This window comes from Coffea arabica, chromosome 4c (genome assembly GCF_036785885.1).
Source record: "Coffea arabica cultivar ET-39 chromosome 4c, Coffea Arabica ET-39 HiFi, whole genome shotgun sequence".
Lineage (NCBI taxonomy): Eukaryota > Viridiplantae > Streptophyta > Magnoliopsida > Gentianales > Rubiaceae > Coffea > Coffea arabica.
This window is the reverse complement of record NC_092316.1, coordinates 51,584,693-51,607,719: the sequence shown is the minus strand read 5'-3', so window position 1 is coordinate 51,607,719 and position 23,027 is coordinate 51,584,693. Positions and strand designations below refer to the sequence as shown.

At 38.4% G+C, this 23,027-nt stretch overlaps 2 protein-coding genes and 1 non-coding gene across 3 annotated transcripts; all 3 read left to right on the top strand.

The window, feature by feature from the left end:
* The first annotated feature begins 2,063 nt into the window (after positions 1 to 2,063).
* LOC113740514 (small nucleolar RNA R71) lies at positions 2,064 to 2,170 on the top strand. The gene has a single exon (XR_003460509.1). It is a non-coding gene; the product is annotated as a small nucleolar RNA R71 (small nucleolar RNA).
* A 4,010-nt stretch (positions 2,171 to 6,180) lies between these two features.
* LOC113738567 (LRR receptor-like serine/threonine-protein kinase FEI 2) lies at positions 6,181 to 11,355 on the top strand. The gene is made up of 13 exons (XM_027265807.2): positions 6,181 to 6,591; positions 6,739 to 6,874; positions 7,002 to 7,073; positions 7,173 to 7,244; positions 7,349 to 7,420; positions 7,502 to 7,573; positions 7,675 to 7,746; positions 8,312 to 8,418; positions 8,765 to 8,938; positions 9,028 to 9,360; positions 10,273 to 10,527; positions 10,628 to 10,761; positions 10,895 to 11,355. Exons 1-13 carry the CDS (start codon positions 6,504 to 6,506, stop codon positions 11,117 to 11,119), a joined length of 1,812 nt encoding a protein of 603 aa, XP_027121608.2. The 5' UTR covers positions 6,181 to 6,503; the 3' UTR covers positions 11,120 to 11,355.
* A 3,422-nt stretch (positions 11,356 to 14,777) lies between these two features.
* On the top strand, positions 14,778 to 15,883 carry LOC113740374 ((+)-cis,trans-nepetalactol synthase NEPS2). The gene has a single exon (XM_027267985.2). It carries the CDS (start codon positions 14,879 to 14,881, stop codon positions 15,659 to 15,661), a length of 783 nt encoding a protein of 260 aa, XP_027123786.1. The 5' UTR covers positions 14,778 to 14,878; the 3' UTR covers positions 15,662 to 15,883.
* The last annotated feature ends 7,144 nt before the right edge of the window (positions 15,884 to 23,027 follow it).

Here is a 23,027-nt window from a genome sequence, read left to right as displayed (position 1 = left end):
CTCCATATGACTTGACGCGAGTACGTCATGAGGGCAGGAACCCTTCTGACCATGAGCTCTCTATACGGCTTGATGCGAGCGCTTCATGTCGGAGAGACACCTACGAATCATCAAAACGAAAATTGAAACTCAAAATCAGTCAAATTCAAGGAAAACATATTTAAACTGTCAAACAAAACCGAACAAACAACTAAAAGAAATTGAGTTGCCTCCCAATGAGCGACTCTCTTTAATGTCTTTGGTTAGACATTAAACACCACTCTTCAATCTGGATGTAATTCAATTTTTCTTGTAATCGGTGGCTATCCTCTGGGATCCAAATAACCATTGAGTGCAGCCTTCTTTCATAATTTTGTATTTATTTTCACCTCATAAACTGCTTTCATCTCTTGATACTTGCTCGCAGCAACTTCGAATTTATCCCTATAAGCAAATTCAGAAAGTTCTTGCACAGAGAGATTAATAGCATAAATAGCAAATACAAAGTGAGAGTTAACATGATATTCCATTGTATCAAAAATATTAAAATGGACTATTTTTTCATAAAATTTCATGAACAAGGTGCCCTTATTAACATCAATTTTTGTCTGTGCTGTGTTCAAAAGGGTCTACCTAGTAGCAAAGGTGAGGGGTCAGGGGAATGATCATCATCCATGTCAAGTACATAAAAGTCAGTTGGGAATGCCAAATTATTAATTTTGACCAACATCCTCAACCAACCATCAGGGTATGCATTGGTTTGGTCAGCTAACTGAATTATTATCCCAATTTCTTTTAATGGACCTACATTCAGAGAAGTATAGATAGATTTAGACATTATATTAATCGATGCCCCTAAGTCTAGCATGGCTTTCCTAATCAAAGTGTTGCCTATCCTACAGGGGATAGTGAACATACCTGAATCCCCACACTTCGGTGGGAGTTTTCTTTGTAGAACCGCTGACACATTCTCCCCCACGATGACCCTTTTATCTCCCCTCAACCTTCTTCGATTGATGCATAAATTTCTCAAAAATTTTGCATACTTTGGCACTTGTTTGATTGCGTCTAGCAGAGGGATATTAATCTCTACCTTGCGAAACACCTCTAAGATCTCTTTCTCCTTGTCCTGCTTCTTCGACTTCTCCAACCTGCTAGGAAATGGAGGATGATTAGTTTTAACGTCTTTGATCGGGTCAAGGAGTACCACTGGGCTTTTGCTGCTTGTGTTTTCTGCCTTAAATTCTTTCTCAATCTTCTCTTCGTCCTTGTCCTTTAGAGTCACGAGTTCAGACCCCTGAATTTCCTTCTCACTCCTTAAGGTTATTACACTTACATTCTTCAGGTTCAATTCAGGTTGAGACGATAATTTTTCACAAACTTGGGATTCTAGGCGGTTGATTGCCACTGCTATCTGACTCATCTGATTTTGCATTTCTTGTATCTGGTCCAGTTGATTCCTCATACTTTGTATGTCAGAATCCATCTTTTGTTGATTAGCAATTAATTGTTTCATCATCTCTTTCATAGACGCACTTGAGTTTGAAGGGGGTGATGGCGGACTAGGTTGGCACTATTATTGGTACATTTGCTACTTATTTGGTGCAAAATTGGGCTGCCTAAATCCTTCATAGTTGAAATTGGGGTGATCTCTCCAGCCGAGATTATACGTATTTGAGTATAGATCATAGGGCTTTCTTGGCGTGGGCGCGTGATCAGTCATGTTCACTTGCTCCGTACTTTCTTCTTGAATCAGTGGGTACATCTCCGTAGAATGACCCATACCAGTACAAATCCCATACACCTTGGCTTGTGATGCATTTCCTACAATCAGTTGCCTAACAAACGACATTAACTCAGTCAACTGCTACTAGATAGAAGATGTCTCTACCTCATTTATTTTGCATATCGGGACATCCTCTTTCGTACCAAACTGTTGCGAATTCTCAGCCATTCCCTCAATTAGTTCCCACGCTGCTTGAGGGGATTTGTTCACCAGTGCCCCTCCACTCGCAGCATCAATCATACTTCTGTTTCTAAAGAGTAGCCCCTTGTAAAAATATTGTATGAACAACTGCTCACTTATTTGGTGCTAGGGGCACTTGATGCACAACTTCTTGAATCGCTCCCAGTAATCATAAAGCGACTCCCCTGAGTGCTACTTGATACCACAGATCTCATTTCTTAGACTTGCAACTCGAGACGCGGAAAAATACTTGTTTGTGAACTTTTTCTTCAACTGGTCTCACGTGGTGATATTACTTGGTGGTAGGTAGTACAACCAGTCTTTTGCAGAGTCTTTCAAGGAGAATGGGAATGCCCTCATTTTTATCTGTTCTTCTGTGATTCTCGGAGGCTTCATACTATTGCACACGATATCAAACTCCTGCAAATACTTATAAGGCTCCTCATCTGGTAAACCATAAAAAGATGGCACAAGATGAATTAGACCAGATTTAACTCAAAAGATGTGTTATCATTTAAATATGAAAAAGTAATGTATAAAGGTTGCTGATTTAAATCAGAAGTAGCCAACTTCCTTAATGTCCGTGCATTCGCTATAGTGACTTCTTCTCGCTCTGAATCACTCGAAGAATCACTCAACGAATCTGTTGGTTCAACTTCTGACTCAAGTTTCTGAGATGTTGCATTAGAGTGCTCTTCTCTAAATTGTCTGGTTTCTTTTCTTGTTTTACGCGCTGTCTTCTCTACCTCGGGGTCGAAAATTAATTCACCTGTACGAGAAAAACGAGGCATACACTCGAAAAGCATCAGAAAATTATAACAAAAATGAATTTAAAAAGAAACAAATAACTAACACCAGTGCTCGGCAACGGAGCTAAAAATTGACAGGTTTGTCGATACTTGTACAATAATAAAAATAAACCTAATTGTCAATTAAAATAGCCAAAACCCGATTTCAAATACTGGAGTAGGGATTCTAGGTGTGCAATGAGTTATTTGATTCACCCTATTCCCGAAGAGTTTGTTTAATCCGATATACCCGAATGGGATGACTTTTACACAAATAATTATTAATTTGTAAACAGGGCAAGTAGAGTCGTATCCTCAGAGATTGGAGTATTTGTCTCTTTAGAAATCCAAAATAACATAGGAGGTGTTTTGTATAAATGGTGACAATTAAAACAATTTAACTAAAAATAAAATAGCCAACTAAAAATTAAATGACAATTCACTAAAATTAGAATAACAATAATTAAAGGTCTAGCCAAGAAATAACTTCAATAATAGTTCACCTAATTGATCTTCAATGCACAGGCAATTTCAATTATTTATTAATAAATAGGTTATAATTGCCAAATAGGTGATGATAGTCAACCCCTCCTTACTGTGTTTGTGATTAAGGTATGTCCGTTAATTACTATTCTAATTGAGAAATAATCTTAGGTACGCCCATAAGATTTAATTCCCCAATTGTCTTACGTATTAGAGGAGCTCTATTCTAACAAAATAACGCACTACCAGGGTTATTTCATATTAGCCCGCGTACCCCCTTGATACAAAACTAATCATACCAGTTGCCACTATTTCAAGGCAATTAAACAATAATGGATTTAATGTCCTAATTGATAATAGATTATTAAGTTAACTAATTACCCGGATCCAAGACAATCAATTAATTAAATAATCATAAATACCGCAATCAAGAAATATGCGAATACCAATAAATAATAGGAAAAGATAAAATTAAATCGATCTCATAATTTTTAGACAAACCAAAGCCTCCGTTGTTCCTTGACTAGAGTGAGGAAATTAGCTCATATTTGATGCGAAAAACCCATACAAAATTGAAGCAAAAGTCGCGGCCATTGTCTGCGTTTGGGAAAGTCCAATTCATCCGAACAAATGAAAGGAAAGCGAAAGTTACAGGGAATGATTGAATCTCCTAATTGCTCCTGACATCCGAGGAATGAAAAGAAAACTACTAGGAGCTAAACAAAAAAGAAAAGTCAAAGGCTAAGCCATCAAAGTAGTGCCAGTTCTCTGCGCCTTTTTTCTATATAATACCTAGCTACTCTAATGCTTGGCTCCTGTGCGGTGGCCCCCCCAGCCAAATAAAAGACTTCAGCCTTTTTGTCCTTTTTTCCATGCTGTATTCCGCCAAATTATCAAAAAGGGGTCGCGTCTTGATGTTCCAAAAATGCCCCTGCTACTTGATTCTTTCCTGATGATTGCCAAATTGATACTTGTTATGGTATTTTTGTTATACTCCCTGAAATAAATGTAAATTGCCAAAAGTGAGTAAAATCTAACAATTAATCTACATCAGGTCAGGTAATAGGGGAAATTAATAATAAAATAAATGATAAAATTGCAACATATCAATTAGTCTTATTTCATTCTGACCATTTGCACTTCATCCTTGAGATGACACTTTATTTACGTACTCCACAAAAGTTTCGAGATTGTGTAAGCCAAATGGTTAACTTGAATCCACTAGCAAACAAACAGGTTTGATAATGGAATTTAAACTCATAGAATTACTCATCAGAATTTAGTAAGAGATTTAATCTAAGTCGGTAAGAATTTAGTAAAAGTATTTTTTTTATTGGATACCTTACCCCTTGTCATCCCTATATTGATTTTCAAAATCAACAATATTCAAATCAACCAACCCTAGAAGATCAATCAACAATTTTCAAAAAACCATCCTCAAGTGACATCAAAATTTTTGCACACCTGAAAGACATCGAGGATTTTAGCTCAATGTTTAGGAAAAGTTTCATTTGATTGTCCAAATGCTGAACATAATAGACTAAGTAACAAATTGAGCAAACTTGCTCAAAACATAACGTTTGACAAGGAATTCCTAGTGCTTTGTTTGGATTGACCTATTTTTTAAAAATTAGTTTTTCAAATACAACAGTAATACACAAATAAAAGTAACTCAAAAAACATTTCATTCATATAATATATCAAAAATAACTTACAAATATACACAAAAAAATTTTAAAAAATAAATAAATTCTACAATATTTTCCACTTATCACCACTACCACCACCACCCCATCCTTTTTCCTCGTCTCCCTCCTTCTCTCTTCCGTTTCCCTCTTTCTGCTCCCTTCTCCGTCCTTTCCACCCCTCAACCCTCTCTTTCCTTTCGCCTCACGATCTGGTCGTGGCTAGATTGAGAAGGGGAGGAGAGAGTCGGGAGATGGGGTGGGAAGGAAAGGGGAGGAGGAAGAGGAAAGGGGAAGAGGGAGGAGGAGGAGGAAGAGTGAGGGAGAGAAGAAAAGAGGAGGGAAGGAGTGGTGGCAATGGTAGGTGGGGGTGGTGGTTGTGAGTAGTAGTATTAATTTTTAAAAAGTATTTTAGAAATATTTTAATTTTAAAAGATATTTTAAAATATATTCTAAAAATTCCTCCAAAAATATTATAAAAAATATTTACAATAAAAGTTTTTCATATATATTGCTACAATAAATTATTTCAAAAATAACCCTAAAAATAATTCAAACGAAACCCTAGATCTTCGGTGTTTTGGTACACTTTGGTATAGCTCATATCAAATCCTTACTCATTAAGTGTATAATGCCTTTGTCCTTAATAAAATCTCCTATCATTTTCCAAAAAAAAAAAGAAGTCAACCAACCCCAATTAACCCGACCCACTTCGATCGAGTTAACCGGTTGAATTTGTTTGGATAGAATATTATTTAAAATATTATTTGAAATAATTACTGTAATATTTTTTTGTGATGTAATGTATGTGAGATAAAAATATAATTAAAAATATAAAAAAATATATTTATAATACAAGTAAAATATTTATTTGGCATAATTTGGCTGTCCAAACAAAACACTACTGCTGCTGGGACCGTGGGACATGCATTCCAAAGGATTCTCATATTGAATTGAAATCTTCTGAGATTGCATTAATTATCAGACTCGGGCAGTGTAAAGTCCCACTTTTTGGCATTTAAAAAACCAAAATCTAAGCAACAGTCCCAACTCCCCATCCCCACCACCACATATAATATTATGGATTTGAGCATCACTCGCCAATGTCAGCAGCCAGCTGCACACTAGATTTCTTTGAACCTTTCAAAATTCAGATATGTTTCCCACTTTCCCTCTGATTATAGCGAGTTTGAATTTGTTCTGACACTCAAGAGAGTGAGCATGAGAGCTGTCTCTGTCTTTCTTTCTTTGAATCCCTCCAGTGGGCATTGGACAACGGCTCTTTCAACCTCAATGCACAACTTTCTAGGCTTGGCCACTACTACTATCCTTTCAAAGCGTAGTCTCCTTCTCACTCAAGACTCAAAAGTCTTTTAGCTTAAGCCCATTTTCTCTTTCTTCATGCTTGAGTTGGAATTATTACGGATTTTTCATTTGAAGCAACTATAATGATCACAGGACTAGACCTTTACTAAAGCCCCACTGTCCCACTCAACCGTTTTTCCTCTTCTTGTTTGGTTGGTGGATTTAACATTCTAAAATCTGCAGTACACCAGTGACCTATACCAGGGCAAACCGGAAAAAACCCTTTTAGATCAAAAAATGAAAAGGGTTGTGTTGATTTTGGCATTTTCAGCGGCACTGACAGCTGCAGTTTTGAGCCAAGCCTCTTTGGCTCTCAATTCGGATGGTATTTTTTCTTTTACCTTCCGTTTTCAGGTTCAGCAACTTATGTTCGTGTTAAAGTTTGAATCTCTTTGTGGGATTTAAAGCCCTTTTTTGGTTACAGAAAGGATCTTTAATGTGTTTTTGTTTTGGCGACTCGTTTTTGTTTCAGGCATTGCACTGTTGGAGTTCAAAACCAGTTTGAATGATAGCAAGAACTACCTGAGCAACTGGAATGCTTCTGATGCTTCTCCATGTAGATGGACTGGCATTTCTTGTCATCCTGAAGACCAAAGTGTCATCTCTATGTGTGTTACTTTCTATTGTTTCGTTTGCAAGCTCTTTGTACTGCATTTCTTTTGCTTGAGGTTTCTTCAAACGCTTATGATTTTTCAGAGAACAAGGCTAATATCCTTTTTGTTTTCTATTTTTTAGAAATTTACCCTATATGCAACTTGGAGGGATTATATCTCCCAGCATTGGTAGATTAAGTAGATTGCAAAGACTGTAAGTGCCATGACATATCTGTCCTTAATCAAGACAGTAAATTGCAACTAATTTTGGTCCATAAGTCACTTATGGATAATTAGCTCATCTCTTGACCAGGGCACTTCACCAGAACAGCCTACATGGTATTATCCCCAGTGAGATTACCAGTTGTTCTGATCTCAGAGCCCTGTAAGTGACATTGGGCCATCTCTTTTACGTGTTAGAATTTCTTATTTGTCATTTCCTATGTTATATTGGGAGTGTGAGTCTCATGGGTGATTTCCATGATTAAGGTACTTGAGAGGTAACTATCTTCAAGGTGGAATTCCGTCAAATATTGGGAACCTATCTCTTCTGACCATATTGTAAGACATTTGTGTTTCTTTTACCCAATAATGAAGAGGTTAGTTTCAATTGTGGTAGTGATGCTGGTTAATGATATTTAGGGATTTGTCAAGCAATTCACTCAGGGGTGCTATACCTTCTTCTCTTGGTCGCCTGACACGTCTGCATTCTCTGTAAGTTGCCAACGCCTAGTCTGGATAGGGTAGTAAGTTGAGTTTGTTTGAAAGATAAAAATGTTTATCTCTAGTAATATGCCTGATGCAATTTATTGCAGAAACTTGTCAACAAATTTCTTCTCGGGTGAAATACCAAATGTTGGAGTTCTAAGCTCTTTTGGAAACAATTCGTAAGTCTTCTTCCCATTAATGTCATTTGGATTTTAGTGCAAGGGTAAATTTGGTTGTGAGATATAAACCTTCGGATTTTCATAACCATTCTATTGATATTGAAGTAAATTGGCATATGAGTGTTGGAGCATTGTACGATTGCCTAAATGTAGGGAGTGAGTTGCTGACAAAACAGAAAAATCAACAATCAAGAATTTGGCCCAAAAACGTTCTTTTGTTGATATGTGATACGATAGAACTTTTTGTAGAAAAATTATCATTTAGATCATTTGGCCGATTCTGATCATCAGAAATGAGACCTAAGTGCCTAAAAGTTGATGAAAGTATAATTGTTCTTTTGGCACTTTCAGTTTGGTTGTTATATCTATGCTTATATCATAACGGGTTAGCTGTATGTCTAAGAACTATCCTTACGTGTTAAAGCACACAATTCAAAGAAAGATAGAAGTGCAATACTCCTCTTAGATATTAATTTTTTTTTGGTTGTATTATCAATGGGGCTGCACCAATTTCTTCGACTACTTCTTTCGAGGGGTATTCTGAATATGTTATGCTTATTCCTAGGTTTATTGGTAATTTAGATCTTTGTGGCCAACAAGTGCAAAAACCTTGTCGAACCTCACTTGGGTTCCCTGCAGTCCTGCCTCGAGCGGAAAGTGATGAAGCAAGAGGTAACTATTTTTGAGTGAAATTGATTATAACTTTTGATGTTTGTGGAAGCTTTCTGGCAATGTTATTTTCCTCACCCCTAGCTGTTTTACTAAATAGTACTTGTCTCTTTTAATCGGTTCTTTACTGTGCCTACAAAAAGATCATCAAATTATATTAAAGGAGTCGTCAATGGTGCAATGTCTTCTACAATGGGCTTTGTATTCATTGTGCTCCCTGCTTTGTACTTTATGGATGGAATTGATTACAATTTCTGATGGTTGTGGAAGTTTTTTTGGCAATGCTATTTTTCTCATGCCTTGCTGTTTTACTAAATAATAATTGTCTTCTTTAATTGGTTCCTTACAGCGCCTACAAAAAGATCGTCACATTATATTAAAGGAGTTGTCATTGGTGCAATGTCTACAATGGGCTTTGTACTCATTGTGCTCCTTGCTTTTCTGTGGGTCCGCTTATTGTCGAAGAAGGAAAGAGCTGCTAAAAGATACACAGAAGTCAAAAAACAAATTTACCAAGAACCAAGTAACCCTGAAGTCTCTTATGTTTGTGATTTCTACTTTCAATCTGTTTCTATGGCTCTTGATTTTTCATTTTTTACTTTTTTCAAACAGGTGCCAAGCTAATCACTTTCCATGGGGATCTTCCATATCCTTCATGTGAGCTGATAGAAAAGATTGAATCTCTGGATGCGGAAGATGTTGTTGGTGCTGGAGGATTTGGCACTGTTTATCGAATGGTTATGAATGATTGTGGTACATTTGCTGTTAAAAGGATTGATCGTAGCCGTGAAGGTTCTGACCAAGTGTTTGAAAGAGAGTTGGAGATATTAGGCAGCATTAAGCACATTAATCTGGTTAACCTGAGAGGTTATTGTAGACTTCCTGCTGCGAAGCTTCTTATCTATGACTACCTGGCCATGGGCAGTCTGGATGATTTTCTGCATGGTATGTTTCTCTTTCTGGGGCCACAAAATTTCATATTTGCTTGACATTTTTGACAAGCTAAATTTGAGAATAATGATTGGACTTTGCACAGACACTAATTCATGTACTATTAGTGGTTTTTTGTGCTGTAATCTAAGCACTAACGTATCATCTGCCTTTCTTTCATTGGAGTTGTCATATAACCTATTTTATAGTCTGACTGCTGAATAAAGTGACAATTTCATTCTCCATGGTGTTTATATGTTTTAGCCGAGGAATGAGTTATTTATGTAACCTGGAATTTTGCAATACCAAAGTAAGAGCCGTGTCAATATTCTAAACTTCTCTTGAGCAGGAAAAATGTCATCAAATATTGATCATACTTGTCATTCTGGTTTGGTGTTATCTTAGCTTTTGGGCATGCTATGATCGTCATCACAAAACAACAATTTCAATGTGGAGAAAGTCACATTTAGCACTTCATGCACTATGGATTTCCTCTCAACTCCTCTTTGCATTTACATGTACCATCAAGCCATGCCCCATTGCTTCTGCCACGACCTGGTAACCAATAGTATGAACCATGATCTATGTCCCTTAGTTGATTAAATGCTTCGGTTAACTGTTATTTTTCCTTGCACAATATGTTGCTAGTCTTGCTGGTGAGGAATAATATGGCATTCTTCTAACTACTCACACTAACATTCCATAGAATGACTGAAGTCTTGTGCATTTATCACCCAGTTATCTGTGATAAAATGTCTTCAGACTATCAAATGTTTTAACATTTATCTGGAAAATCTGATAATTGATCTTCATATTGCTCATGCTTTAAGAGATAAGGAAGATTAAAACCAAAAGCCCTGTATTATGATTGGTTTAGTGATGCTTATCCAAGATGGAATCTTAACTACTTTATTGATTCTTCATCAGAACATGGGCAACTTGACCGATCCCTGAACTGGAGTACTCGTTTGAAGATAGCCCTTGGGTCTGCTAGGGGAATAGCATACCTACACCATGACTGTAGTCCTAAGATAATCCATCGTGATATAAAGTCCAGCAACATACTTCTTGATGAGAATCTGGATCCTCATGTTTCCGACTTCGGCCTTGCAAAGCTTTTGGTAGATGAGGATGCTCATGTCACAACTGTGGTCGCTGGTACATTTGGTTACTTGGCGCCAGGTGAGTCATATACTAAATGTGAATGGAACTCTCGTCTCACCTGCATATAACGTTTGTACTAGGAATATCATTTACATTTGGTTCATGATTTGGCGAACAGAGTACTTGCAGAATGGAAGAGCAACTGAAAAATCTGACATCTATAGCTTTGGAGTGTTGCTGTTAGAGCTTGTTACTGGAAAACGACCTACTGATCCAACTTTTGTAAAGCGTGGTCTGAATGTTGTCGGCTGGGTATGCACTGAAGCATTCTTTTGTATGCTTAATGCATTCTTTTGCAATCTTAAAGGCCAAAGAATGCAGGTCTTTTCCTTGCAATTCACGATGTCCTTAACAGCTATACTGATTTTGGTCTGAAAATTTATAGATGAATACATTGGTAAAAGAGAATCGAATGGAGGATATAGTAGATAGAAGGTGCACCAATGCAGATGCGGAGACTGTAGAAGCTGTTTTAGAAATAGCGGCAAGGTGCACAGATGCAAATCCAGATGACAGGCCTTCAATGCAACAGGTGCTGCAATATCTAGAGCAAGAGGTCATGTCACCTTGTCCGAGTGATTTCTATGAATCCCATTCAGATTGCTCGTAACTGTATTTACTGTCAGCATCAAACTTGTATGGTTTTGGTAAAATTTCTCCATACCCCACCATGTGGGGCTGTACATTATTCTCCGAATGTGTGTCTGCAACTTGGGTTGCACCTGTTTCTGTGCATTCTTCTTGAAATCTTATTCGATGATATCTGATAGCTGGTTTTTTGTACGGATGTATACCTCACCATACAATTATTTTTTCAGACAGCAAGTGCAGATTGGACTACAGCTGCTTGTCGTGTCAACACGCTATTTTTTTTTTTTTTTTTTTTTACCTAATCGTCTTTTCCTGCTCATAATTTGATCATCTTCCTTCAATTGTGCTAACCGTTGCTAAGTCCTTCTGCAACTGGAAGGAGCATTTGTGACATTCATTAATAGAAAGAAAACCAGAATTCTTTGCGCCCCAAAAACGATGAGAAATTTGTCAATGATGCATTTTAGTATGAGCTCTAAATATGGTGAAATAGTTTTAGTGCCTGCGCGTGGAAAATCATTATCTATCTACATGCGGTGAAATTTTAGCATGTACATAGTATGCTAGATTTTGTAGCTAATGTACAGATTTCAATTAGTTTTCAGTTCCATTTTTTATGACCAATGTTGTCATTTTCCTTTTATTGTTATCTGCGCGTCCTTGTTTGGATAGTAATTTTTCAAAATCTTGAATACGTTTTTTAATTATTTTTTTATTTCACATGTATTAAAGCGTTACAGTAATTTCTTTACAAAAAAATTCAGAAAAATGCAATCCAAACAAGGATGGAGGAAGAACAACATGAATTTGAAATTGCAAAAAAAGTACACAATCAGTAACAAATTTTGATGATTCTCTAGTTTTTGATCATTTTGAACTACATTCTACTCTGAATTCTGATAGTGATGAATGCATGGGCTAGCTCAAAACCACCCGATAAGCAATGTCTGTGATGATTTTTACTCCAGTCTAAATCGACAGGATGGTACACATGGTATAATGTCTTTGATATATCCTCTGTGAATGTCTCATAATCAAGGGAGTAAAATCTTCTAATGATGTCTTGAGGGTAATTATCTTGTTTAGATACATCAATTCATTTGCATATTGTAGTATTTTCATTTGTGTGACAGTCGAAGACATGTTCTTGTGTGTGTTTCTATTCCACTGAAAAAAGAAAAAGTAATAGGCTCAAAGATCTGCAATAGAGAATTTCCTTGGCTATAATCAAGTGAAGAAAAACGAAGAAGTTTGCTAAACAATTGTGAGTTGAGATCGATGAGAGCTGGCAATGCAGTAACTATCAATGAAAGAAGGGATTAATTTTTATACACTATCAGTATAAAGATTTTTTTTTTTACACAAGTAATTTTAGATAAACGTTACATCATCATTTTTCAAATTTTAAATTCACTTTTTATTCATGTGTCATATATTTATATTTATTAGTATAAAAATCATAATATATTAAGTCCACAGGCCAATATTAGCCAATGAAAATGTTGGATAATGAAATACATAAGCCACTCAAACTCTAAAAAAAGGCAATTATTGTGAGAAGGCAATTATTGTATCCTTGTCACCATTAAACTAATGATTGTGATGTGAATGGGATGATCCTACCCCTGTTATGCAGCATAATTTAACCAAAACTACCTTCTCTCATTTGCAAGACCATGCATGTAATGTAATGCTAAAAAGCAGCAAATTAATAATTGTTTCTTTTTTAAAAAAAAAATTGTAAGTTCTGAATCTTTTATTGATAGGCAAGTGAATTAACACTAAATAAGGGACTCTCCCCTTTTATAAATTAGAAAGGATAAACGCAAAGAAAACCTGTATACTGTCTCCCAAAAAAAAAAAAAAAAAAATTGCATATAGCCTGATGCTCGCGTCAATGATATGATGCTAACTTAAACCCTAGATGCTAGATCTACTCTTACTTCTACTCTAACCTATTATACTAAGGAGGAGAGTGCAATTGGGCCATTGAAGAACAACCGATGGGAACTGAACTACTATCGGATTAGACGGATGCGTTTTTTTTATACACCCATATGAAATTAAGCCACTTAAAGTGGTAGCCTAGTATAATGGCAAGTGGTGGAAAGCAAAATTTAAACCCTTGATCTTCTATCTCATTAAGTCTTAAAGGCTACGGTGGTGGCCAATAATCCAAATATAAATGATTGTTGGTTATATGATGCTAACTTTTGTTGGATAGCATAAGATTAAGCAACGTACCTACCCATCCAGTCCAAACGATTGTCAGAAAAATCATTTGGGTCGATTTTGTTGAATTTCACATAATGTGACTTAATTTCAAGAACTTACAAACATAAGATAAAATTTTGTAAATTCCATACGTAATATTAAAATCCGCATATAATATGCGATTTTCAGGTAGCAACCGTCCGTGCTTGCCTCAACTCCCCCCACTTACATGGTTGTCTGATGCTGATCAAATGTTGAAGAGAGTGACAAAGGGCCACATAATGTGCTGTCCAATCTAGTCATGTGTGTGGTAGAAAAGTTAGTCGCCGACGAAGTCAATATCATGTGTGTGGATTTTTTTTTTTTGGTTGGATTAATGTTCAACTTTTATATATGTCTTATTCAATTTATTACATGTCCATTCTCTGCAGGTATCACCATCACAGAACGATCCCACGAGTAAATACCATTATTGCACTTGCATGTTAAAAATGACAAAGAGTGTCAGACCTGCTGCGTGCGTACATTGAAAAATTTATACTTGCAGGGCCATAGAGATTTTTATTTTACTATTTTTACGGTTTTTAATATAGAAACCTCAATCATTGCTAGGTACTATTTTCAGATCTACAGCTCATTCAAAGGCAAGAAAAATATAGCCAAAACTTCTGATTCCAGTAGCTCAAAAAGATTTACTACATCATTATTTGCTAATTAATGTCCACTGCCTAAGTACTTGGCCATTAGTAAAATTTCATTGACAAGTGGTCAAATTTTTTTGTTGTATAGTATACAACAAAAGTATAATTAGCTGTAAAATTTCTCGTTTGCTTGAGATTTTGCGAAATGTGATTATGAAAAAGAATAATCGGAATCACTAGAAACTGCCCTTTAGTTGATTATGAATTTTAGTTTTTTTTTTGGAATATTACTAAATCTATAATCAGAAGCAAACAAGAATATCGTAAAAACTGATTATTTAAAATTAGAATCTATAATCAATTAAAGTTTGAAATAATCAACCGAAAACAAGTCGAATAAAAAAAGTCTATCCTCAATTTTCCAGTCACTTGTGAATCTACTACATTGTATATTCTTATTAGGGTAATATGCGCAGTTACACCTAAAGAAAAAATCGCCAAAATTTTGGTCATTTCCTTTATTCAATTTTTGACTAACTCTTAATGAGTGTGTTTGGATTGTAAGTTATTTAAAATATTTTTACTGTAGCACTTTTTGTGATGTGATGTATGTGAGATAAAAAAGTAATTGGAAAGATAAAAAGGTGCATTGGAAATTGTAATGATGATGTCAGCAAATATATTTGGCCAAATAATTGGCTGTCCAAATCTTTTTTAAAAAAATTTTCATCTCACATACAACATATCTCAAAAAATATTTCAAATATTTTTCAGTGGACCCTCGTGATTATTTGCATAAGTTGCTTGTCCGATTTCTTTAATCAGGCTTCAACAAACACAAAGTGGTACATACATTCACACATTTGGAAAGCAGGGAGATACGAACTTGCGAAGTGCTCAACTCTTTACTTGTCTGGACAGAAATGGCTGAACCCTCTCTTCACCTGAAAAAATTGGAAGGCAAAGTTGCGATCATCACAGGCGGTGCAAGCGGCATAGGGGAGGCAACAGCACGACTTTTCTCCACTCACGGTGCATTATTGGTAGTCATTGCCGACATCCAAGACGAAAAGGGCCAAAAAGTAGCAGAATCCATTGGCTCAAATAATTGCAGCTACGTCCATTGTGATGTTTCTGATGAAAACCAAGTCCAAGGCATGGTTGAATGGACTCTAAAGACCCATGGCCGACTTGACATCATGTTCGCCAATGCCGGAATATTCAATAAGTCACCTCAGACCGTTCCAGATCTCAACTTATCCGATCTGCAGCACGTTTTCTCCGTCAATGTTGCTGGGACGGCTGCATGCGTCAAGCATGCAGCTCGCGCAATGATCGATCAGGGCATCAAGGGTAGCATAGTCTGCACAGCGAGTACGGCCGCGAGCCGTGGAGCAGAAGTTCGGACTGATTATTACATGTCCAAGCATGCAGTTCTGGGACTGATGAGATGTGCGAGCAAGCAACTGGGAGAGCACGGAATAAGGGTGAATTCTGTGTCGCCTTACATGGTGGCGACACCTTTGGTTTGTAATAACCTAAACATGACGGTGGAGGAAGCTGAAGCGTCTTATCCACTTCCATGTTTGAAGGGGCGGGCGTTAAAGGCTAATAATGTGGCAGATGCTGTTCTGTTCCTTGCCTCAGATGATTCTTCTTGTATCACCGGCCATGACCTACTGGTTGATGGTGGTTCAAAAATATGATAAATGGTTACTCTCTCAACAAAGGGTCTCCAGATTTCAAGGATCCATGCATCTAGGTAATGACCATTTGGAGCTTTAAGCCATATAAGGTAAGGATCCAGCTAGAATCACCAATCATGCTCATATTTGATTTTTTTTTTCCCGATCTATATTACTCCTATCCTATGAGGGAGAGGGTAAATCCAATCCAATCCTTGAAATTGAGTCCGAAAAGTTCAATTTTATGATGAATTAATAGGTGCTGTAGACCAGTTGAACGGTGAAACCTGCCATGGCACCGGACGAGTTCGTTGTTAAACAAGAAAAGTTAATTCAACTAGTCAAACTTGATCAAGGCAGATTAACTCGGTCAAAAACCGATAAACATTGGATGGCTGGAATGGTTTCAACTAGTTTTTTTCCTTTTTTTTTTAAAAAAAAATTTTAAAATTTGATGTTATCCATATTATTTAATCCCCCAAATTAAAGCAAAATTGAATATTTGACGGGATAGGAGTAAATCGAATGCCTCGAGATTACGTCTTCGCAACTAGGATCTTAAAAGAAATCAAGCTCTTAATTACCAATAGCCTTTCGAGTGGATACTATTTATCAAAAAACAGAACGTCTTAATGATTCTGAAACTAATTACTACATAATTTAATTCTAATCAAAAAGTCAAAGAGTGCACCTTGCTTTGCTCGGGCAGCAATCTCTTTGTATCATCACTATGATTCCAGTAGAACTTTCAATAACAATGAAGCATAATTTTCCTCACCTGCATATCTATCTCCATATTAACATTTTTCTTTAGGAACCAAGCTGACTGCCCGGCCCATAATTCTTTCATCATGTGTATAAACATGGGGAGGTTGGCTGAAAGTGTTTGTTAAGCTGTAATTCGCCAGTACAAAGAGCTTTACGTAGCATTCAGATCCGATCATGCATGGCCAGTAACCCCCCCCCCCCCCCCCCCTTTTTTTTGGGGGTAACTGGAAATGGTTATAGGTAAGATTGTTTATAATTGTGCTCTTACATCATCTTTTTCATATCTCTAGTCTTAATAATAAATCTATTAATCTTTATTCCACGTTTTACACTTATTGGTTGCCACTACACTTGTATCAGATTTCATCATATACAAAGTATTTATATATAGAGAAACTTCAGAAGAGATAAGACTTATATAGTGGCCATAAAAAAATGATTAAAGCCTCATTTTGGATTATAGGTCAGGATTGGAATTCTATCTATATATAGTGAAAAAATTCAAATGAAGTGTCAGAACATTTCTTTGGTCTAGTAAATTTTTATACCTGTTAGCCCTGCATACAGTCTCCTTAGGCTCTCTTCCCCTTAAATTAAAATTGATTAGATTATAGAAACACTGTCGTTAAGCACCACAGCCACTCAAATGTCATTCGATTCATGGTTTATTGATTATTAAAAAAAAAAAAAAAAACTCAGCCAGCTATGTCTCTGACATGAGGCATTTCTTGAAAAAAAATTCTAGGCTGTTGTTGATTTTGAGTAATAGATTTGATTATCTAAAAGACTAAAATAGAGGATAGTTGAGGCTCCAGTTACCAAATTTTTTTTTTTTTTGGTCTATGAAATCGAAATTTGACTGATAAAAATTGAATTTTCTCTTCAAACTTTGAATACAAAATTAAGAATAGTCCTCTAACACTCAATAACAATATAATTTTCAGCTCCTAAATTGTTTATTGTGTCGATTTTCTTGAAATATTTGAAATTAATTTGAAAAATCCTCATTTGAGCTTCTATACAGCATTTTACGGACATTATACCATTCTAGTTTACAGTAACGCAACTTGTAAGTGAGCATACGTGTGAGTGTGTTTGGATAGTAGGTTATTTTGAATAATAAAAAATGTTATAGCACTTTTTGACGTGACGTAATAAAATAAAAAATTAATTAATAAATATATTGACGATGTAAATAATTAAAATTATGCAAATAATTTACGATCCAAAACATTGAAAAGTTCCATCGTAGCTCTAATTATTCTAAGCTAGCCAGCGCTGCCCACTTCCCTTATCATTTCACCAACGCCAATTTTTGCATGGCCCACACTAATACTTTGCGTTATAAAACTGCAAGCAAGATCAGCACGACGAGCCAGACAAGAATGACCCCATCATCCTGACTACTTGACACGACGGCACCTCATATTTTTCTTAGGGATAATTTCAGAAATCTCCCCCTGATGTTTCTGACAATTTCGCTAAACTCTCTCAAGGTTTGAAAAATTACACTTATCTCCTTTAATTTGATAGTTTTAGTAACAAAATCTTAAAATAATATTGAATTGGTCAATATTTTTAATGAATACCCAAAAATGCCCTTATATAATGAGTTAATTTATTTTCCTATACAATTATAAGATTACCTAGTATAATTATAAGGAAAAGGTACCAAATTTTTCATGTGCATACCTACTATTTGATAAATGACAATAATAATAATTTTATCACTATGATAGGATACTTTTAATGACACTTTATTATAGATTTATATTTATAAGATAGAAAAGAAAATGTTGAAATAATTCATTTAATTTTTATTTATTCTTAATTTTAGTACCAAAAAATAGAAAACAAAGATCAGCAAAAATATTGGATTAAATTTAAAATTAAATCATCAAAAAAATTATTAGTTCGACATTTAGTTACAATAGAAACTAGAAGCAATAGTGGTAGTTTTATAGTTTTATTGGAGAAAAATTTAAAAAAAAGGAATAAGAAGGAAAAAGAATGAAATAATAATTTTAAAACTCATTCTAAATATAAGCATGCCAAAAAAAGGGAATTTCATCAAAATATTTAAGGATAAATTTATCATTTTAAATGATAAGGGAGGTGCTTGTAATTTTTCAAATCTCAAGAGAGGAGGCTTCTGAAATTATCCTTTTTTTTAAGAATTATTTTGCCCATCATTCCTTGTCAGCGTGACGGGCATAGAATGAGAAAAGCTACGTGTTGGACCCCTAATTGACTGTTCTTTTTTTTTTTTTTTTCAAATAATCAATATTTTGAGGAATTTGCCACCCATTCTATGGTGGCATTCTTCGAGTCTTACATTTGCAAAAATATCCTTCGCGAATTAAAAGTCAAAAAACGTCACAACTTGTCATGGAATCGTGACAACTTCTACTGCATCAGTTGTGGATGTATGATGCGAGAGGTATCACCAATAGATATTTTCAGTGCATCTTTTATTTTAGTAGCATTTTTTTTTGGTTAATCAACAAGTCATTATGGTGCAAATCGGTATTCTTCACAACCATCATCTTACATTTGCAAACAATATTCTTCTTTTTCTCGTTAGAATAAAAGTTTAAGTGATTTTGACTCAATTCATTATCATGAGTCAAAGCATTTGCACAAAACATATGCTGCCTGCACAAATTAAGATTGATGATAATTTCAGGAAAGGGTTAATTGTTGAAATTTAAACACGTAGTGTCACAAATCAAAGGCCCAAACTCATGGCAACTAGTTCGATAACTGCCAATATGCTTGCATGAAGTGAGACGTATCATCAATACATATTTTTAGTGGATCTTTTTGAAATTAGTAGCTTTTATTTTTATTTTGGTTAAAAGAATGACAGTAGCATATCATGGTTGTGATTGTAAAAATCAGAGATATATACTACCACACAACGTAGACTTATATTATTACTCGATAAAATCGATAATTTTGCTACTTTCTGACAACAAAGCGCAAGTTAATTGGCAAGGCACTTCACTTATAATCGAGGGTTCGAATCATCAATAGGGTATTAATAAGGGTAAGTGAAAAATGACTGTTGATTCTCTCAGTAGAGAAAAAGAAAAAAAATTATTGCTACTTTCCTTTTTGTAAATCAACTAGGTACATGGTACATATTAAATACTATATTTTACATATAGCGACGTTCTCCAAAACTAGCCAACAAGCACAATAAATAACTACGCCTGTGTACATTAAAGGGCATGCCTTCCAAAAGATTGGACATCAAGAAGACACTTTAGTGCAATTTTATCCTCGACCTTCTTGGACAGAATATGTCTAGACCTACTCTTCAGTTGAAAAAACTGGAAGGAAAAGTTGCCATAATCACCGGCGGCGCGAGCGGCATAGGGGAGGCAACAGCACTACTTTTTTCCACTCACGGCGCACGGGTGGTAATCGCCGATGTCCAGGACGAAAAGGGCCAAAAGGTTGTGGAATCCATTGGCTCCAACACTTGCAGTTACGTCCACTGTGATGTTGCTGATGAACAGCAAGTCCTAGCCATGGTCGAATGGACTCTAAAGACTCATGGCCAGCTCGACATCATGTTCGCCAACGCAGGCATAGTAAGCCGGTCAGATCAGACAGTTCTGAATCTCGACTTCTCCCAACTTCACCATCTCTTCGCCATAAATGTAGACGGCGTGGCTGCCTGCGTGAAACATGCAGCTCGCGCGATGGTCGCTCAGGGCATCAAAGGTAGCATAGTCTGCACGGCTAGTACATTTGGAAGTAGTGGAGGACAAATTCGAACAGATTATCACATGTCCAAGCATGCGGTATTGGGGCTGATGAGATGCGCCGGCAAGCAACTCGGAGAGCATGGAATACGGGTAAACTCAGTGTCGCCGAGCGCGGCGGTAACACCTATGGTTTGGAATCAATTTAAGATCACGGCAGAGGAAGCTGAAGAGGTTTGTCAACTTTCAAGCTTGAAAGGGAAGGCGTTAAAAGCCAATAATGTGGTGGATGCTGTTTTATTCCGGGCCGAGCTGACGTGTATGTGGACCGGGCCGATGTGCTCATGGGCTCCACTACACTAGCCCCCCCTCTAGTCTAGAGTCACCGAACAGGCGCGTGAATCTAGGCCGACTTTCAGAGCGTCGCGTCAGCTCGGTGCGGGCCCCTGTCAAGGAGTGGTGCAAGCAACCGTCGCGTCGGTTCGTGTCTGTCACCTCAACCGTCGCGTCGACCAGTTATGGCGGTTGGGAACGGTTCCCCATAAATAGTTCAAATAAATGCGCGCCCTCTCGTCTTCCCGCCCTGAGAATCGCCTATAAATAGGCCCCTTGGGCGTCATTTTCACTCCTCCTTTTTCACTCTATCAGTTCGCTCCTTTCACTCCTAACTCGCTGCTTCAAACTTTTTTCTTTCAGAACACGTCGGGTCGATCTTTCTTAGGAGCCCAGAGTTAGTTCGGCCCTCCCTAAATCAGCTTTTCATCCGATCTCCTTCCATCAGTAAGTTTCCTTTTCCTTTTTATGTCTTCTTATAGTTCTGATAGCTCTGACGTTACCAGTTCGGCCCCTAGGCACAGAGCAGCTAGCCCCATACTCCTAGATAGCCCCTCTCCCGACCCTTCAAGTTCTTCTCCTTCCACTTCATCTGGGTCAGTAACCGCGCCTTCTCCCATACAATCTCCTGTCCAAATAATGAGCCCAGCCGAACAAACTGCCCAGCCTCTAGTCGGGGCTGCGGAACAGGCAGCTCCAGCTCAGATGGCCGCGGGGACCTCGGGAGGACCTAGTGGCGACTTTGGAGAGGTCGACACTATCCCCCCTGCCCTGGGACAGAAGGAAGTTGACGGGCTGGCCGAAAAATATGAAATCCCAGCCCAGTTTGAACCTAGGGCTGCCCTACCGGGGGAGGTCGCCAGCCGACCTCCTCCTGGCTTCGTGGCGATCTATAGGGACCAGCTGATGGCTGGTCTCCGCCTGCCTATTCCCAACTTCTTCTTCTTCATCCTCACCTTCTGGGGCATCCGCATAACTCAGGTCATCCCCAATGGTGTTCGCTCCATTATAGGCTTTTTCATCCTCTGCCGAGCACTAGAAATTCCCTTTTCCCACGACCTGTTCCAAGCCTTCTTCCAGATGAAGGTCAGCGGGAAGGTGCCCGGGTGGTTCTACTTCGCCCGTAGAAGTGGAGCAAAAACCCCCACCCGCGAGCTGTTCACGGGGGTACCTTCCTCCTTCAAAGACTGGAAGCGTTACTTCTTTTTTGTGAAGAGCCTGGGCTTTCCCCCTCTGACCTGGAGGGCGGAGACTCAGGTTTCGGATCCACTTCCAGATCCGCTCCCTGTAGCCGAGCTCAGCCGCCTACTCAGCTCAGACGAGAAGCTGGAGGTGAAAGAGTTCAGCAATGCCCAACTCTGGGCGGCGGGGCTGATCCGAGCTAACCCCTCAGATCCCTCGCCAGAGAATAGGCCGCTCTCGCCAGACGAGCTGACCTCTTGTAAACGACCTGGCCCTCCTTTTCTTTCCTCTCTTTGTTTTATGCATCTACTGACCTTCTGGTCTTCTGCTTTTTGCAGTGAAGAGGTTTTCTTCCCTTCTAACCATCGGAGGAGCCAGCACTCCAGGTGCTACTACCCAGCCCTCCTCAGCCATTCCAACCAGCTCGGCACCAGATCCGACGCCTCAGCCAACTCCTGCTCAGTCCGCCAAGGCTGTCGAGGCTGGGAAGAAAAAGAAGAAGAAGACAACTGCCAAGAGGGCAAGAGTGGAGACGACCTCCTCCCCAGTTCAGGAAGAGAGGTCCACGCCTGAACCTGGTCAGGGCGGTCACTACGGCGTGAATACTGCCGAGGAGCAAGCCCGAGCTGACGCTCCTCCTAACCTGTGGCAACGCCAGAGTTCTACCCTGCTATTCGACCCACAGACGCGGCTGATCACGCACCAACACCCAATGCACTTCTGTCCTCAGTGGAAACTCTCCATAAACGACCGAGCTCAATTCCCAGAGGTGGCCAGGGAGCTCGCTCAGGGGGCCATCCTTCCAAGGGACCACAGCTTGGTCAAGGCCATGGAGGCGTCTGACCTCCTCGACTATTATTACACAGGCGCGGCCCAAGTGAACTTGGTTGGTTCCGAGCTGGCCAAGCGCTACGAGGGCCTCCTCCCCCTGATGAGCGAGACGAGGGCGGCCAATGAGAAACTGCTCAGCCAGAACGAAGCAGCTGTGGCAGAAGCTGAAGGTCTGAGGAAGCAGCTCGCCCAGGCTCACTCTAATTTTGAACTGGAGCTAAAGAAGAACTCCGACCTGACCTCTCAGCTGCATGGGGAGCAGAAGAGGAGCGCCGAGCTGTCTGCTCAGGTCGAGGCGGCTAGGACTGAGGGAGCCCAGGAGGGCGTGCGGGCCTTCCTCAGGTCGGAGGATTTTAGGGGCGACCTGGCCATCCTGAATACTCCCGTGCTGCATCATGGGTATTCTCAAGCCCTGGAGGAGGTGCAAAGGCTGGGTTTGCCTGGGTTTGATTTGGGCAAGTTTCCCAGCTACAACCCCCTGGCTGTGGAGCAGCTCGACCGCCTGGTGGAGGGTTACACGCATGGACGGAAGTTGGCCGACCTGGTTGCCGATCCTCAGC